At 41.4% G+C, this 19,156-nt stretch overlaps 2 protein-coding genes across 2 annotated transcripts; both read right to left on the bottom strand.

Annotated features, from left to right (window-relative positions):
* Nucleotides 1–9,674: 9,674 nt before the first annotated feature.
* Nucleotides 9,675–12,291, bottom strand: LOC137956774 (gibberellin receptor GID1C-like). The gene is made up of 2 exons (XM_068804396.1): nt 11,914–12,291; nt 9,675–11,297 (listed from the first exon to the last, which is right to left on the bottom strand). Exons 1-2 carry the CDS (start codon nt 11,950–11,952, stop codon nt 10,305–10,307), a joined length of 1,032 nt encoding a protein of 343 aa, XP_068660497.1. The 5' UTR covers nt 11,953–12,291; the 3' UTR covers nt 9,675–10,304.
* Nucleotides 12,292–14,837: 2,546 nt separating this feature from the next.
* LOC137956625 (protein VAPYRIN-LIKE-like) lies at nt 14,838–16,927 on the bottom strand. Its single transcript, XM_068804187.1, has 2 exons — nt 16,874–16,927; nt 14,838–16,585 (listed from the first exon to the last, which is right to left on the bottom strand). Exon 2 carries the CDS (start codon nt 16,479–16,481, stop codon nt 15,030–15,032), a length of 1,452 nt encoding a protein of 483 aa, XP_068660288.1. The 5' UTR covers nt 16,482–16,585; nt 16,874–16,927; the 3' UTR covers nt 14,838–15,029.
* Between the last annotated feature and the right edge of the window lie 2,229 nt (nt 16,928–19,156).

Below are 19,156 nucleotides of genomic sequence, written 5' to 3'. Positions count from 1 at the left end.
ATGCACAAGAGGATTTGGTGGAACAAATGGAAAATAACATAGAAAAAGCATTGGAGAGGGATACCTCTTCTGTCACATTGAATGTAATGCGTGCAATTATCGATTGCTATTTTCGGTGTAATGCCCTAGACAAGCTCATAAGATGAGTGTGCAGGCTGGAGATTGTGTCGTTCAATATATCATTGTAAAATAGTCATGTATGGGGTTGTCAGGATGGGTTTGAGGAAACGGAAGATGTTCTTGGTGAGAAGATCAGCTCCAGGTTCTGCCCTACCAAGAAGACATTCTTGTCATGTACAATGCCCACGTAAAGGGTGGCCAGGAATCTAAATTGAAAAGACTACTGGGTTTGATGTTCAAACAGGGATATGGTGTTCCCGTGTTTGGAGTATTTGAAGCATCTGCATTCAGTACGCCGGCGGGTTCTTCGTCTATACGTGTGAATGTTATTCGGTGAGTTTCTGATCTTCAGTATGCTTCTTTTATTTTGAGTATATATTTGTGGCTTTTTTATTTATGTAAATTACTATTATATTTTTTTTGTTAACGGTTTCTCATTCACATGGGACATTTTTCCAGGCCCATGCATTATTTATATCACAATTATGAAAAAAATGTCACAAATTTATCTAGTTTAAAATTTAAAATTTCTGTGAGAATTGCACGCTTTTTGTCATTTTTGCATAGCTTTGTGGAAACGCTCTAGACAAGTCAGGAATTTCATTAGCCTCCTAATTGTTATACTAGTTCTGTGTTGATGATATCAGTTGGATAATTTATCTTATCATCTTTTCAACCAGTTTTATGTACAATTGTTTTATTTTTTTTTTGCCATTTTCTGTTCATGCTTTTTGCCATTTGAGCCTCTTCAAGATTGTTTTGTGAGTAACAGTGATGTTTTGCACTTAAAATCACCATATTACATGGTGAGCCTTGTGTTTCTACATTTATTTTGACTCTTAAACATGGTGCAAGGTTCTGGATGTTGCTAAACCTGACTAAAGAGTTTTGGTTACTAAAGATGGAATATCATTACAGAATTCAGGAAAAAAACTAGGGAAATTTTGAGATTAAAAAAATACTTCCTGTGAGCTATAGCTTTTATTGGATTCAGAGATAAGCAACAACTGAGTATAGACAATCTGCCCCATCCTCTGACATATACTCATCTCACAGGGTTATGCCATAGCTGTCAATGCTTTGGCAAACTTGCCATATATGGGAAAGCCAGTGGACCTCCATAATGAGAAATTGACTTGTAGAAAAGAAAATTATCAAATCCCAGAAATTTCCATGTGGACCTCATAGCAGGAGGGCCCAATCTTATACAATACTAATAAAGAAAACTCAAAGTCTGCAGGAAGGGCTCAATGGCTACTTGTACGCTTCCATGGCTCTGTCCTGCTTGCTTCTATTTGAGATATAGAAGGATTGGGACTTTGAGAGTTGTAATTCAGTTATGTCGTGTAGTATATATATTTAAGAAGTGGTTATGAAAAAAATATATATATATATATATTTAGTAAGTAGTTATGTGCTCAGTTTCTCAGTGATTAGAAGTTAAAAGAGAGATCATTAGTAGCTTTCCTATTTTAGCTCAACATAACAGCCCCTCTAAGTCTAACTATAAGTTATTCTTGTTTTTGGAGTCAAGTCTTTGAGGGTTACTATTGTAAGTTAGTTATGTCGTTTATTATAAGTAGTTATGTGCTCAATTTCTCAGTGAACTGAAGTTAAAAAAGAGCTCATTAGTAGCTTTTCTATTTTAGCTCAACATAACAGCCTCCTCTAAGTCAAAACTATAAATTAGTCTTGTTTTTGAAGTCAAGTCTTTGAGGGTGCTGTTTACTATTGTAAGTTAGTTATGTCGTTTATTATAAGTAGTTATGTGCTCAATTTCTCAGTAAATAGAAGTTAAAAGAGAGATCGTTAGTTGCTTTTCTATTTTAGCTCAACATATCTGCCCCCTCTAAGTCAATTTATAAGTTAGTCTTTTTTTTGGAGTTAAGTCTTTGAGAGGAATGCTGTTTACTATCTGTTTCTGACTGTCTCAGTTTCCTTTTTGGATTACAGCTTTCTGTGAACTTTTGCAGAGGTTGGCTGCTTCGTAGTAGATGACATTGACAATGTACTAGTGCTCTGTTTCTTTTCTTATTATTCTAATCATTTTCTCCTTTGGTTTTCTTACAAAAGTTTTATAGTACCGGATCTTGTGTTCTGATTTTGAGTTAGAGTCCATTTAAATTTAAGTCATAGATGAAGAGAAGAAAAGGAAGAAAATTGCATTATAAGAAGAGCTGTGCAGAACAGTGTTGTGAGGTCCTCTTCCTTTCTGAGTCTCTTTAATTTTCTCTTTTTCTCCTTTTCCTTGTTCTCTTCTGCTTTTTTTTTTTTTTTTTGAAAAAGACTTTTTCTTCTTTTATCTATTTGTTGTTTGATATCATGCCCCAAGTGCTTGTTCAAGAATTACCTTAAGAATGGAGCCTAGAAATAATTTCAGTTCAGAATTGTCATTGGTCATTTCAAGTAGGGTGCTCAAGTTATACACCTGTCCATTATGGACTTGAAGATAATGGTATTGTTGTAAATATAATGGAGCAAATGGCAATATTGTAAATTTTTTAATTTTTCAAATATTCAAATAGCGGGATCAGCCACTTACTGGATGTAGCCAACTCTATCCATCCCTAAGAAACTAAAAAATACTTTTGAGAAGTAAGAAATTATTAGGAACTGAAAGTTTGAGTTTATTTAGATATTTTTTGTTTTCTAGGAAAGTATTTTATTACTAAAACGAGATTCTTAGTGTTTAAGGGGAGTAGAGATATTATTAGAATTTTTAATATTGTATAAATTATAAATGGGTCTTCAAACCCTAATCTCCACCCCACTTTAATTTTGAAAATTTCACATGCTATTGGAGTAGGTGATTGTCTAGATTTGTGATCAACTCATAGAGATGATAAAAAAAAATTGTTTTGAAATAGTGCCGATTTATATTAAAGAGCTTAAAATAGTGCTGGTTACTCATGTAACTCAGACTTACTCAGAGTAGCATCTTTATCATCCAAATTACAAGACTCTTTGGCTAGACTCTTAGGGTTAATGCACAAATAAAGGGAAGAAGGTCTAACCTTTAACTTCAATTAGTAGCAATTCTGGAAAAAAAAACCTTCCTAGAGAATTCATAGACTTGAGGAGGGGAAGAAGCTTGATAAAAACTCACAACAATCAGATTGTTCGCTCTAATGCCAAGTACAAATATAAAAAATTAAGAATAGGGGAAAAGAGAAGAAAAGATAAAAGTGAAGAAGTTGAGAACGCTCCGTTGAATAGAGTAGCAACGCATGAGGATCTGGAAACAACCTTAATTCTCTTACATACTCACTTAAGAAAAGAGGTTAAGAATGACACATATGCCACTCTACATATAAGCTCCTATATTTCCCTAAAGGTAAGCTAACAAGTATCCTATGAGGGACATATGACCATGCTAACCATAAGAAATAACCAAAATACCTTTTTTACAGATATATCAATAAGTATCTTCTTGGGACTTTTAACTAAGATTTTGAGATTAGCTTTTAATATATTTTCAATAAGTTGAAGGGACAATGATAAAGTATCAATATTAAGACACTTTTTTAGATCGAATCAACACTTTTTTAGAACGAATCAGTATTTTCTTTTTCTTTTTTGAAGACTGGCGAATAGCTTTATTTCTTAGATCAGCATATGAGTTTAATGATCTTAATGTGTGCTGCCAAATAACCTCCCTAACAAACAAACAAAGACAATTTCATCATGGGTGTGTCTCAAACTTCTATGGAGGGGGCTTTCTATTGAAAACCAAGAGATCACCACCTCTAATTCCCTTTTTATAGTTGTCACAGTTGAAAATCTCTCGAGTATAGAGGAGAATACCCTCTCAAAGGGGTAGAAGTTCTGCTTCCAAGGAGTTAGGGAAACCTGCTGGTCCTGAATAAGCAAGGAGAAGGACCCTGTTTGGTCCTTGATTACACCCCCCACACCAGTGGGACCAGGATTCCAAAGAATGCTTCAATCAAATATAATTTAAGATGCCCTGTAAAGGCAGGTAGCCAAGGTGAGGCTTCTTGAGGTTTGTCTTTTACAAAATATAGGATTGACTTCCAATTTCTGCAAATGACAGAGCTTTAAACTGGAGGCGTGATATTTAGAACACTCACCCATTGTAGTATATAATGAATCATCCCTTCACTTGAATTTGAAGATGTAGCTTGAGAATTGTTTGGTGTACATGATTCAACGCCAAAGTTCAAAAATATGTTTCCCCATACAATTGAACTGAAAGGGCAATGGAGCAAGATGTGATAAGCTGCTTCTAAAGTGACTCCACAGAGATTACATAGATTATTCACTACTAGACGACCCCTTTTCTCTAACTCATCACATGTTAGGACCCTGCTGTGAACTGCAGTGCCAAGAAAGTGTAATATTTTTTGTACAGCTTTATCTTCCATGCTACACTGATTTTTTTCTGGAGCTTTATTCTTTGTGTAGTATCTTGCTGTTGGGGCTTTAATAAATTGTATAAGCTAGCCACACGATTGAGAAAGATCCAACCTCCATGAAGGTCACTTTCAACCTCCATAGGAGTCTCAACAGGCTCAGCACCCAACAGTCCATACATTTCTATGACATATTTCCTTTTGAGTCAATACCAGACCTGCCTTGCTTCTAGCTACTTCGAATACCCATAAAGTATTTTAGTGATCCCGGGTCTCTAGTCTAAAATTGTTTTGCTAAATGTGCTTCTACCTCCTCAATACCGTGTATATCCTTGGCAGACAATATGATATCGTCTACATATACCAGTATTACCACAATTTCAAACGATGTCCTCATAACAAAGAGTGAATGGTCATAGTGGCTCCTGACAAATCCAATAGATATGACTACTAGACTAAACTTCTCAAACCATGCTTGGGAACTTTGTTTGAGATCGTATATAGCTTTACTGAGTCGGCATTTTTTGTCAATCTCCCCTTGATCAGCATACCCAGGAGGTAGCTCCATGTGGACTTCCTCAGTCAATCGTCATTCACAAGTATTTTTAATATCAAACTGATACAATAGCAACCTTTGGTTGACTACAACAGACATCAATATCAAAACTGAAGATAGATAAACAATAGGAGAAAATGTCTCAAACACATCAATCCCATATCTCTATGTGTAGCCCTTGGCTACCAATCGAGCCTTGTACTGTTCAACAGATCCTTCCAGCTTATACTTCACAGTGTATACCCATGACAACTCACAACTGTAGCACTGGCAGGCAGATCACACAATTGCCAAGTGCCCCTATCCAATAGTGCATCCATCTCAATATCCATAATTGTCTTATACTGAGGAGAGGAAAGTGCAGCCGGCGTAGATGAAGGAATAGTACAAGAGGACAAGACATAGAAAGCTAGGCCTTGTGGATATTTACGCATTCAAGGCAGATTGGTACTTGCCCTTTGTATTTATCACTCTTTTACTGAATGAATACTTCATTCGAGATGTTGTCATGAAAAATGAAAAATGAAGTTGTAACCCCCTATTTATGGGATCAGATTGGAGATATGTTTACTAAAGCACTGAGTAAACTAAGCCTTATGGATGTATATACTCCAGCTCGAGGGGGAGCATTAGAAAATCTACTGAAGATTAATATCGTCATTTTTCACTTACTATAAAGTCCAACATTAGAAAATCTACTGAAGACCAATATCATCATTTTGAACTTACTATAAAGTCCAACATTAGAAAATCTACTGAAGACCAATATCATCATTTTGAACTTACTATAAAGTCCAACATTAGAAAATCTATTGAAGAGAAATATCATCGTTTTGAACTTACTATAAAGTTCAGCAGCTACACTATCTTGTTCTATGTGTTTAGTTTTATCTCTAGTTCAATTTTCACGTATTTTGAATAAGTGTTTAAGTGAGAAGGGGCATATCTGTAATTTTTATTTTCAGAAACTTAAAAGACTGGGGGGGTCGACCAGAGCCATTCCAGCGCTCTGAATTCTTCTCCTCTTCTCCCCCCCTCTCTCTCTCTCTCTCTCTCTCAAACCCTAAAGTTCACTCTTTTACAAGATCCGATCTCACCGCACCTAATCAACATTGTTGCTGAAGGTCTCCCAAGCCTTTTTAAGTTCGCCATGGAAGTCTGGTAGCTTAACCCTCTCTTTGCTGATGGTAGATTGTTGAATATCCCCTTGGTTCAATTTGCCAACAACAATATTATATTTGGCGAAGGGACTCCTAACCAACTTCTCTAAGTTCCTCTGGGGTTTTCTCTTTCTCATTGTTATCCAAAAGAAGGAAAAAGCCTCTATCTGACTTTTAAGTTATGCAGCTATTATGGAGGGATAGCAATTGAACCTCCCAAGTATATGCTATCTCGGGGCACCACCCCCCGCTGCCAAAAAAAAAAAAAAACAAGAGTAGAAGACTAAAAATACAATTTCTTGGCAGTCCTTATGTCTTGTCTATCTTTGGATCACATACTTACCCTTTGATTTGGATTGAAACTTACATACTCCTGAGTTTTGTTAACTTGAAAATTGTTCACTATACTCTTGCTTTTTAAATGACGATATTTTCAAGCCAGACTTAAATATCAGCCCTTCATAGGAAGTATTTATTGTACTTGTTGCTTTTCAAAATTTTCCGCCATTTAAAAAAAAAGGGTGCCCCCGTCAATTGTCCTTTTTGTATTTGAAACATTAATTAATCCATAACAACCTAAAGGAGAAGGAACAAGTATTTGTCAAAATTGAGCTTTTGATAGCTCTCTCTCTCTCTCTCTCTCTCTCTGAAGAAAAAGAATAAGAGGATTAAATTTTTTCCTTGATGTCACACCCTGATATCAGTTAATTTCATCTCAAAATAGTGTGTTTTACTTATGGTGATTTACTAACAGCTCGCACCATAATTTAATTTGAATTTCTTCTCACTGTTGCATCTGCATTGCAGAATTTTACGTATTTATGGAGAATCCAGATACCATTAGCTGGATGAGGATGAAAGTTGATGCTGTCGATCATTCCATGGATGACATCATACGAATGAAAGCTTGCAGGTCCAAAACAACATTAGGATAGTGCAGGTGGCAGAAATTCTTTTCTGTTTTTAATGTGCAGAAACCTCCTTTGCATGGTTAACTGTTTTTGGGGCCATTCTACACCATTGCAGTCCCCATTGCTTTTTGGAACCTACGAAGCTGGGTATCAGCAATACGAAAGCAAACACATCGACTAGCTAGCAGCAGCCAGCTCACTCACTAATCCTGTCATCCAAAATACTAAAATTCCATGTTTGTTTTGGTGTATGATTTGAGATTTTCGCAGGCAATTATATGGTTGAGGCAATAAAGAGCTTTTCAGTTACAGACTCAGCTTGAAGGAGAGTTCCTGCAGCCAACTTGCCCTTTACAGAATGTTCAAATGATTTTCCTCGCCTCTCTTAAAAAGCTGTGTTACAATATTTACTAATATGCTTTTCTGCTTGTCGGCTTCAAAGGGAAAGAACTTCCGATTTGCCGTATCATATAAGCAAACTGGAGATTTCTATGTTATCCATGAACGAGTACAAAAAACAAAAATGGTAATCATGAAGAAGAATCCAAGGTGTCTCGGAGTAATCTTTCCACCTTTTCACGGGAAAGCTGGTGTGATTCACACTCATTTGGATCTGAACGTGGCACAGACTTTTTCCTTTCTGGGTGGTGCCAATGGATGGTTCCCTTTTCTGAGTGATAGTCACAGGGAGTGTGGATCTTTCCAGTCTGCTTTGTTGACGAGTGTGTAGCCATAATTTGAGACTCAACGGTGACGACGATTTTTACAATCGCAATCTAAATACCCGTTTCTGTAGCATGATTGGTAACATTGGATGATACAGATCCTTATGATGAGCTGTGGCCCCGCCGATGCCCAAATGATTGGGTCAAGAAGGGTGGGAAGATTGTGCAGCAAGCATGGCTCCCCTGCAATTCTTGGCAGCTCTGCTTTCCATCCTTGTCTCATGTCTCGCCACGGTTGGTGACTCCTCTCTTTCACCCTTGTTTGTCTTATTCATCGCTTGGCTTGGCACCTTTATACCGTCTCTTTATTCTTATCTGACTCGACTCGTTTAAAGATTAGATCTTGCGGCAAGCACTCATGGATTCGAAATCCTGAATTAAAATTATTTTCTTCGATTACCGCCGCTTGCAATTGTCTGCTCTCGCCATTTTATTTGTTTGACATGGTCTCCGAACCAGGACGTTGGCAGTTTTAGAGAGAGAGAGAGCTCTGGGTGGATTGTCTACTCGGACTTGTGCGGCAGAATTCCGGGCTTCTTCATTGATTCGCCTAAGAGAAATCAAGAAGCGCAGAGTAGAGACAAGGCACGTCACAGCCAGTGAAGGTTGCAGGAGATAACTGAGGCTAGTCTATCTAGAGAACGAAAATGAAGCCAATGAGGAATCGAAAAGTGGCAATTAGGACACTGGATCAAAGTTTTTGTCGCTGGTACGATTGATGGTCTGGACGCAGGCGCAGGCGTTTGATATAATTTTTATTATTATCTTTCAATCTCTGAGGCCTGACTTTCTGACCCCATTGTGAAGTTGCCAAATGTGATATCAGATGCGACGCATTGGAGCGATAGATTAACCCATTTTTTTATATTCATAGATTCTCCTAGACTCGTCTCTCACCTGTTTCTCTCCCACAGCAACGCCACCCAAATAAGAAGACTGTTGTGGAGGCCGCCGGTGAAACCAAAGCCGACAGACCCAGGGCCTGCGGCCACGACAACTCCCAGCTGGAGTCTTCTACTTGGGCTTAATTTTCATCTAATCCAAAGGTGATCACTTTTGTCTTTGACAGGAAGAACCGATCAATACTCCAAAGTAAACATTTTTTGCTGCCCAAGGGAGGCGCACAGGAAAACGTCACAGCGATTGACCCGGAAACAAAAGACGACAAACGGAGTACTTTGTCTAATTGAGGATTAAAAAAAGTAGGCGATTTAAGTGGATTGGCCCACGCCGCTCCGCGACGAAAGCAGAATATGTTCCCGGCATAATGAGCTTGTTAAGAAAAAGACACTGCATGTGTTTATATTAGGTAAATGGGACACCCATGTATATAACCCCCCTTTTTCCCCCTAATTTCTGCTTTGTTTAATCTCAATAAAAACAAGCTCTCATGTCCCTGTCCACCTGTACTCAGCTAGCTGTTCCCTCTTAATTAATTAGCAGATAGAGGCGACGCTGACGTAGTCCCAGGCTCAAAAACAGTTCTAGCTTCCCTCATCTGGAGCATAACCTTCCCCCTTCCTGTTGCTTAGCTTCTCTAGATAAAAACAAAAGAGAGAAAGAGGCGAGTGGCAGAGTCAGGAAGAGACAGAAACAGACTGGGTTAGCTACGGGTAAACTTACCCTAGATACTAAAGCCATTTTTCACCAGACGTGTTTTCCTGTTGTGTTTATTCTATGTACAAAGGCAAATCGGGAAAACGAGTCTTTCCAAGTTTCAGATCAACAAATGAAAATCTTTAGCATCCTTAAAACCTCCTCCGAAGAGCTTTACTGTTCCAGTTGCAATCCTGCTACGAATGGAACGGAGGTAAAACAGAGAAAATAACTAGTAACAAAACGCAGATCCTTTCATTAACAAACAGCCATCCATCATCTTTATAACACATCTACAACACCAGTATAACACAGATACATATATCTATATAAAAACAGAGGGGGAGAAAAAGAGAATTGAGAAAGAGAGATTACAATAGCATATGGACTGATCCGTATGCACTGAAATTAGCAACTTAAACATTAGCTACAGCAACCACACTTAAAAAACCACCAAACATTACCCCTTCTCTCCCATCTTTCGCTTCTTCACGACTGGAAAGTAAAAAGGGGTAAGATTTACATTGGTGGGCTCCAAACAAAGCCATCTCTAATGGCCGGACGGAGTTCCCCTCCAAAATCATATGGAGTCGGATAAAAGAGTCGACTCTCACACTAATAACAGCTTCAGCATGCATCCATAGCCCGTGCAAAATGGACACCTCACAAATATCTGTTCCATCTGAAGCCACCACCCTACCAAGACGCAGGTGCTCAAGCTTCTTCACCACAACCCATGAACAAACAACTGTAATCAGAGTAGTACTAAGACACCTTATGGACTCTGCACACCGTCCGTCACCCAGTTCGGAAAAAATTTTAAAAAGTCAAAGCTTCTGTTATGTAAAAGGGGTAAGCGAGAATGCCTATAAACAGTTAGAACTCACGAAGTTCTTGATCTCCTCCATTACACCATAGAAATGGTCTGTATTTGGTAGCAGGTAAAAGCCTATTGTGGCTTGCTCAAGGTAAATTAGCTTGACATTCAGTCCAGCCTTCTCCAACCCTTTTACATAGGCTAATTGCCAATCCTGAAGAAGATCAAGGCCTGCTACCACGACCAGGCTTCTAGGGAAGGCTAGTTCGTCCAGCTTTGGAGCATTAGGACCAAAGGGATTGCAGGCAGGATGATCACGACCCGCCCCTTGAGGGAGGAAAGCCTTCCAATACCAATCCCGGTCTTGAATTGAAACGAAATATTTCCCGTCTAATCTCATCTCGGCCTCTGTCCTTCCTTCACCGCCGAACATCGGGTTGAGCAATACATTCCCCAGAACTTGGACCCCCGACTCCGCCGCCCTTACAGCCACGTGGTGCGCAATATTCCCCCCAGAGCTGTCCCCGCACAAGAAAATGTGCACCTTTGAGTCCTCGCCACTTCTCAACCACGGCCTAGAACTTACCCATTTAAGTGCAGCCCACCCGTCATCGTAAGCACACGGGTATCTATTTTCCGGCGATCGGCGGTAATTAACAGATACCACGACGGCTTTGCAGAGACTCACGAAACGACGGCAGAGAGTATCATAGATGGCACTGTTGGCGGAAGAATGTGTGAAACTTCCCCCGTGGAAAAAGACTATGACGGGGAATGGCTCAGGGCTCGGCGTCTGTTCCGCTTCGAGAATTCCCCGTAGGGCATCTGGAGCAGGGCGGTATATCCGACTGAGAAGGCTCGTGGACCGATCCACAATCACATCGAAGGAGAAGACACCGTCCACAGGGATGGCATTAGCCGAGACTTTCCGGTCTAGAAATTCTGCCAAGTGCCGGTTGAAGGTGCCATCTGGTCTGCGGAGGAGATTGTACGCGAGCTTGAAGTTGGAGATGAGGACCCATGTATTGAGGGGGACCACCATCTACAGAAAACGAAGGAACGGGAATTAGGATATGTAAAATCCGAATTAAACGTTGAAGCGTAACATAAATATCTGCCTTTTATGCAATCACAGTTCCAATTTAAGCAAAAAGCAAAAGAAAGCAAGACATCCATGGAACTAACCCCCGTAAGCAACAGAAGAGCTCAAAACCCTCGAGAGAAAACAGAGACACTACTGAAAACCCAGTCCGAACATAAAGAAGATCAAAGATGCCCCAAACCCTAGTAATAGAACTAGAACCGAACCGAACCGAACCGAACCTCATGATGATGAATAAAACAGAAAGCAAAAAATATGTTAACAAATTGGAAGAGATTATAGCAGAAACTAATTTATAAAATCGAAGAAAAAAAGCAAAATAAAAGAGAACACGACCCTCTCGAATCTACCCCTTTCAATTTCACCCAAACACAAAAAAAATATTTTTTTTTTCCCCTAAAACATAAAAAGCCGCAAAATCAAAATCCGACTATCGGACCCTTCAAACCTAGCCCAAAAACACGATTCGAGAAGAACCCAATCGGCGAAAGAACCGCTCCGGCACGGCCAACAACAAAGGCGCGATCGCTCAAAGAAATCTCCACAATCCTTATACCTTGGACTCATTGACGCTAATCTCGTTACTCCTTGCCATTAAATTCGCCTTCAAGAACAAGCAACCAATCGGACAAACCAACAGATCTTCCCAAAGCTCCCCGCTTTATTCATTCTCCGACATGCAACAAAAGAGGGAATCCCTAACTCTTGTATCTCCTTCGAACCCCAAATCTCTCGACTACCGAAAGCTTCAAATTAGTTTCCAAAAAAAAGAAGACGGACAATAAGAAGCCGAGAGTCCCCAGAGCAAACGGGAGCGTTCGAAGGAGACGAGGAGGTAAGGGGAGAGATAAAAGGAGACGGCAAGGGGGGCGCAGGATAAACGGGCCGGCGTAGAATAGCAGAAGAGTGGAGTCAAAGGCTATGGAAAGAGAGAGAAGGGGAGGGAGGGGGGGGGGGGGGGAGAGGCGTGGGGAGTGGAGACGAGGGAGACGACAAAGCGGGCGGCCGAAATAAAACTGTTCGAAGCGGGTCCCGCTTCTATAATTAGATAAATTAAAAATTATCGGGTGGTTTTTTGGTTTTATTTGCAAATATAAAAAATAAAAATAAAAAAAGGAAAGAAGAAATTTAATGCAAGCAGACAAAAGTTTCCTGCGTGCGGCCGACGCCAAGCCGCTCCCAGACAAAATACCCGCTCGTCCCCATTCCCCTCATTTTTACCATTTTACCCCTCCCTTGACTTTCCACCCCTGCCCTTTTCCTGTACACGATCAACAAATCCCCACCGTTGCTTCTCCTCCTCCCGTAAAAGTAGATTTTTTTTTTTTTCTTTCGAGGGTTTGGGGATTTGATAAGGTGGAGGAGTTGTGAGGGACTACGTGGATATGTTTAATATTTTAATATTTTTTGCCTATTAAATTTGACTCTCAAGAGCGGGAGTTAAGACAAAACTGGTTGGTCAAAACAACTGGGATCACATCTCACATTTTGGTGGTCCACTTGGTGGCGCACACGAATCACTACTCCTCCTCCTCTCTTCTATAAAAATACTTAATAAATAAGCAAAAGTTGAAAGAAACACGGCATGATTAGTGAAAGACTTATTAATTAATTAAGGTCGTCATTATTAAAATGCTCCCGCATGTTACCCTCCATTACTTCCTAATCTGCGACTCCGACAACCGGTTTCTTCCACCTCAGCTGACCAGCCCGTTTATCGTGCGGTCCAACTCCCACCCTTGGCGTCCGCGTTGGTCAATACGTCGAACCGCGCAAAATTACTCTTCCATACACCCTACGCACTCGTATTCTTCTGACACATCTCTCGCTTTTTTCTGACGGCTTTCCGAATACAGACAAATCGCTAAGGCTAGTGAAACGTGGACGTGTAGCTCGTGGCTGGCTTCTTCTTGTTTCTTTCTTCGCTTAAATAATGAATAATAAATAAATAAATAAAAGGGAAGGTGGGATGATGACACGTGGTGTGGCTCGATCCATTGCTCCGTTCGAATCATCTATGACTTTGTTTGCGCCCGTCGCTTTCTTTTCCTCCTCTTTTGTTTTTATTTGGCGAAACTAGCTTCCGCACCTTGGTTTCTTTTCTTTTTCTCCTCAAATCTCCCTCATCTTTCTTTTATTATCGATCAATCCCTGCTCTCCATAAACGGATCCGGATCTCATCCTCTTGTTGTACCTCACTGACTTGACCTGACCTGACATTGGGTGACTTGACCTAGGTTTTTAGGTGCACGCACAAGTGATTGATTCCCATGGACCCTTACACATAATATCGTGTACAAGGAAGAGGAGATTTAGATTTAAAAGACGTGTGTCGAGTAGATTTGTCCACGTAGGTAGTGACGTGTGATTCCGTGGGCCGATGAGGATAACCTATTAGGATTTTGGAATATAAACAAGGACAGATGAAACTTCTCAAACCACATAAAAATTTGGACGTCGTGTCTCCTTGCCCGCCCCCCCCTTCACGGCGGGCCTCCCTCCCCCCCGGTGGAACAGACGAGAGAAAAGCGAGTGAGATTAGGATTCGTCAGTCTTTTTTATTAAGCAAGTGAGATAAGAGGATGGTTTCTTTCAAGTTGATTAGTCGAGATCATAATCGAAGTGAAACTAGGGTTGAATCCCCTCCCAGAAGAGAAGGTCGAGTCTGAATCTGAAGTCTAGGGCGGATGCCGACCAGAAAGAATGAAAAAGGAGCAAAAGGACAGGAGAAGCAGAGCTTTCGATTGAAAACTTGGGCTAATGAGTTAAAAAGTGGAGACATCCTCTCACAGTCTCGTAGATGGCGACGAATCTGAAAAATTATTATACGTAGCAAAATCCTCCCCGTTAGGTAGGCGTAAAATCGAGGAAAAAAAAAAACCATCCGAATCACAAGTTAAATCATGTTTTATTGCTTTTTGGTTGGTAAGATGGAATCATAAATAAGGAAGGCTTTCGTACTCTCGTCCTTTTTACTACTGCCTTTCTTTCTCTCTCTCTCTCTCTTTTGCAGTTTCTTCCTCCCGGGTTGAAGTTTCAGGGTGATTGATTTGCGTTAAAACTGTGGTTTTCAACTGCTTATCAACTCAAACTTCTCCCATATAAATCACGTCCGACAGTAGTTAATAGAACCACGGGTGATTCAGGTTAGGAATTTTAATAAATTGACCTTCTTATTGACTCTCACACTCAATTTAATCCTGTTTGATCAGGTTTGACCACCACCCATTATTTCACTGCTTCTCTGCTTTCCCAAAAATTGATTTGTTCGTAGAAAGATGCAAGTTTACAACAGATACAGAAATGGGCCGTGCTCCGATGCCCAGAGGACTCTGAAAGTGGCTGCTATAAGATCCAAATTTAATGGTAGATTATACGTTGGGCGGCTGTCCCTGCGATATATTTATTCGCTATCGTTGTCAAGCATCCGGGTATGTATAAGGATGGAATTTTGGAGGAGCCTGGTTGATTCCGGAGATCAAAGAGAGAAGAATCCGTTTATTTCAAAAGTTGGTACGATGAAGAAGGAAGCGATTAGTGGTTCCATTTCTACATTCTTGGTCTGGTGCGGAATAACGAACACTTCTCCACCCAACCTAGAAAGAAAAAAACGAAGCCTATGTATATACACACACACACAGAGCCGAAGAACATTCTCTACTGCCAAAAATTTCACATCTTCGTGGCTAGGCTCACCCTTTTTTCTCCTCGAGCAGGCGGAGGATGTAACCGAGCCAGGTGGTGATTATTTTTGCTGAAACACGCCCAATTCTCAGCAATCGAACCTTTTAACGTCTTTGGATTCACGTAGGCCCCTTGGCTCATCAGATACAGCGCCACCTCCGACTGCCCCACCTCGATGGCGCAATGAAGCGGCGTGTAGCCGGCGTCGTCCACCACTTCGGTTTGGGCCCCGCTGCTGATCAACAACTTTACGCTCTCCAACCGACCCTTGAACGCCGCCCTGTGCAGCGGGGTCCACCCGTTCTGGTCCCGCCCGTTCACCTTTGCGCCCTTGGAAAGGCAGCTCCGAATCCCGTTCGCGTCTCCTAGCCCCGCGGCTCGCTGCAAGCCGTCCCCGAGCCGGAGCACGTCCATGAGGTGGTCTTGGGCCGCCTCCACTGCCAGGGAGAAGGGGGTCTTCCCGTCTCTCGTGACGGCGTACTTCGTGAACGGAGCGGCCTCTAGCAAGAACTCCACGGCCGCGAGTTGCCCCTTCGCCGCCGCGCAATGCAGTGGGGTCCACCCGCCGGAATCCGCCACGTTGGTGTCGCCACCGGAATGAACGCAGAACTCGAGTGCCTCAAAGTGCCCGCGGGATGAGGCCTCGTGGATCGCCGTCCGTCCGGTTGAGTCGGCGGAATTTATGTTTCCGGTATTTGCCAACACGGCGAGGAGATCGACGTCGTTTGCGGCTGCGGCTGTGTGAAGAAGTCTGTCGGTTGACGGATTGAATTGGGACCCCGCGGCGAGTAGAGCCCGCGCGGTTTCGACGTTTCCGGAACCGACGGCAACGGAGATCGCGGAATTCCCTTTCGAGTCGCGGGAATTGGGATCGGCTCCGGCGTCGATCAATGAGGAGATGAAGCTAGGGTTTCCGATGCGTGCGGCGTCGGTCAGAAGATTGGAGAGTTCGGAATCGGAGCAGCGTGAGATGGCTTTAGAGAGAACGAAAGCGGACTGGAGGGTGGTTTCCGAGACTCCTGGCGGCGAGGAGGAAGGGGAAGAGGAAAACAGCAAGGATTTGACTATGTGAGGGCCGACGATGGAAATAGACAGAAGGGCGTCGCGGAAGATCTGGCGACCGGGAGTGGAGAAAATGCGGCGAAGGGCGTCGGGATGGGCGCGGCCGGTGGGAAGCATGGTGGAACGGACGAGGACGGAATCGGAGAGTGGAGGGGAGAGAGCAGGGGCGAGGTGGAGAGAGAAAGTGTACGAGGAGAGAGGAGGGAGCACCGAGTAGGGTTGCGGGTCGAAGGAGTAGCGGGAATCAGCTGTAGTGAGACAGATAGCAATGGACATGGTGTGCATAAGGTTGGTGACTCGGAAGCTGGCGGAGCAGCGGTCAGAGGGCTTGAAGACGAGTTCCAACTCCTTCACGTCGACGCTCACTAGCCTGTCCATGCCCAACTTCCACCTCTCCTCCGACACCACCAACACGGGAAACAGGATATACAAGTACAGAAGAAGAACCAAACCCGAATCCGTGGGGGATGAGCCAGGGACTCCTATGTCACGGTCAACACGGAAGAATTGAGAGGAAACAGATATCTAAACGACGATGATTAATCTAATTCAGACATCCAACAACTAATAATAAACAGTATGCGTGAGAAGCAGAGAAGATGTTAACCGATGAAACCAGTAATCGAATCTCTTCATGCGTCAAACTTTCACATTAAGCTTTGACATGGTCAACCATTATCATCTTTTAAAGATTGTTTACTGACAATTTTAACCATCAAACAAGGGTTTTCTAGCTGAAAATCCTGAGAAAAGCTTCAGTTGCGACTTACCCGTGTGTGAACTAGGAGTAAATCCGGTGGGAACGACTCTGCTTCCTTGTTCAATCGCCGGTATTTCCTTCTGAAGCTTCAGTCAATGGGCGGTAGCTTTGACGAACGACGATGAAAAATGAGACTTGGCCAACTGATTCTCAGTGCGGCATCTGAGAAGCTTCTGATACTCTTTTTTCTCTTTCTGCACTGATGCGAAAAGGAATTGCTGAGCAATGCTGACGCTGGGATAAAAAGGTTTGCATTCTTTATCAGTTTCATTGCAGCTGGTGAACCCACTCCTATGGACTATGAAGTGAGCGACTGCTTAATAAATTTATAGAGGAAAACCGAGGGAAGCCATGAATTTTTCGTCTTTTGTTTCTTTAATTGAGATAGGGAAGAAGATGTCTTCAGTTTTTTTCTTGTCTTTTTTTTTTTTTTTTGCCTCGAGGAGAATATTCGATCATTTATTTAAGCCCGTCAAGTATGCTTCTTCTGTTTCTAGTAATAGAGACAAAGGGGGGGTTAGTGCACATGACTCAGGACATGATCTTCATGCGCATTACGCAAGTCATGTCCTGATGTCGTTAGGGAACGCCCAAATTCATGTCATGTACATGAATATACATGAATCAAGAGTTCATGTCTCAAGAGTAAAGGGCGGAAAGTGCTTTCCGCCCGATTTTGAGAATCATGTACATGACTCTCGCGCGGGGCTGTCTCTCCGCCCGATTTTGAGAATCATGTACATGACTCTCGCGCGGGGCTGTCTCTCGGGGATCTCTCTGCCGCACACCCTCTCTGCCGTTGCATTCCCGCAGCCCTCTCTCTTTCTCTGCTCCATCTCTCGTCTCCTTTCCCGCAGCCCTCTCTCGTCTCCGTTCTCCGTTCCCGCAGCCCTCTCTCGTCTCCGTTCCCGCAGTCCTCTCTTGTCTCCATTCCCGCATCCCTCTCTCATTCTCTGCTCCCACTCTCATTTCCGCAGCCCTCTCTCGTCTCCATTCCCGCAGCCCTCTCTCATTCTCTGCTCCCTCTCTCATTTCCGCAGCTCTCTCTCATTCCCGCAGAGCATGGGAGGTCAAACATTTGCAGAGCTTCTCGGCCTCCCTCTCTTCTCCCTCTCGGCGTACCGTCGGAGCGCCGCCTCTGTTGGCATTGCCCCCCGCCGCCGTCGCCGGCCGTTGCCTTTGCCTAGCCCGGCCCCGTCGCCATCGCCCCGCTGGCTCGCTGCTGAGGAAGACGAAGATGTTTAATTTTTCCTAAGTTAGGAAAAATTAAACTATCTTCATAAAAATTATTATTTAATAATTTTTATTTATAAAATAATTATTTTTATTTATAAAATAATTATTTTTATTTATAAAATAATTATTTTTATTTTACAAAATAATTATTTTTATTTATAAAATAATTATTTTTATTTATAAAATAATTATTTTTATTTTACAATTACTATATTAAAATAATGATTTAATAGTTATAATTAAAATATTATTAAAATAAATATTTGATAAATTATTTTGGCATAATTATCCGATTGTTATAGTTAATTAAACCAATGGTTTTAAATTTTGTGATAATATATTATTAATTAATAATACATAAAATATATTATGTACAAATATATAGTGTGTTAAAGTTATGATTAGATCAATTTTTTCTCTTAAATTATTCATTTTTAGGTTAAAATATATCATATGTTATTAATAAATTAATAACTTAATGTATTACTTTTGTTTTTTTATTTATAATGTTATTTATTTATTATTTTTAATTAATCATATATGTATTTCATTGGCTCGTGTAATTACCATATTAATGTACAATAAAATATCTAATTCAATTAATAAATATATTAGTATATTTAATTATACATTCAATAACTTATTCGTGTAGTAATAATGGTTGTTTTACCTAATTTGGGGTTTAAGGATTATGTTGTAATTAAGTGCACTGTAAAGGTTTAGAAATTCTCTTATTTTTTATGTTTTTCTCATGTTGGGGCACTAACACTGGAAACTGTTTTCCAGTGCACATGAAGTCGTCAACACTAACACAAATTCTTACCTGATCTTCATGTACATGACATGACATGATCTTCATGTTGGACATGACTTGATCTTCAAGAATCCACTTTGGGGCACTAACCCCCCCAAATAAACCAAAGAAGATGAAGAGTCGGGTTGCAGAGGAAATAATGCGGCCTCTTCGTCCTCTTACTGTCTACTCCCAGCAAAAAATCCCTTTCTCTCTGGCAAGCATCTGATAAAAAACTACTATTATTGGCGCTGGACTAAGTCA

The sequence above is a fragment of the Aristolochia californica genome, unplaced genomic scaffold (assembly GCF_029961685.1).
Source record: "Aristolochia californica isolate CCGP_79_NKW_82.1479 unplaced genomic scaffold, dmAriCali1.0.hap1 SCAF_2, whole genome shotgun sequence".
Taxonomy (NCBI): Eukaryota; Viridiplantae; Streptophyta; class Magnoliopsida; order Piperales; family Aristolochiaceae; genus Aristolochia; species Aristolochia californica.
The sequence above is the reverse complement of the archived record's forward strand: the minus strand, read 5'-3'. Positions and strand labels throughout refer to the sequence as shown.

Bases quoted from the DNA above. Each gene is read 5' to 3' on its own strand.
- LOC137956625 (XM_068804187.1), bottom strand. From the start codon at position 16,481: ATGGACAGGCTAGTGAGCGTCGACGTGAAGGAGTTGGAACTCGTCTTC.
- LOC137956774 (XM_068804396.1), bottom strand. From the start codon at position 11,952: ATGGCAAGGAGTAACGAGATTAGCGTCAATGAGTCCAAG. The intron at 11,298-11,913 runs GTATAAGGATTG...CGTTTTCTGTAG, and splicing joins TTAGCGTCAATGAGTCCAAG to ATGGTGGTCCCCCTCAATAC.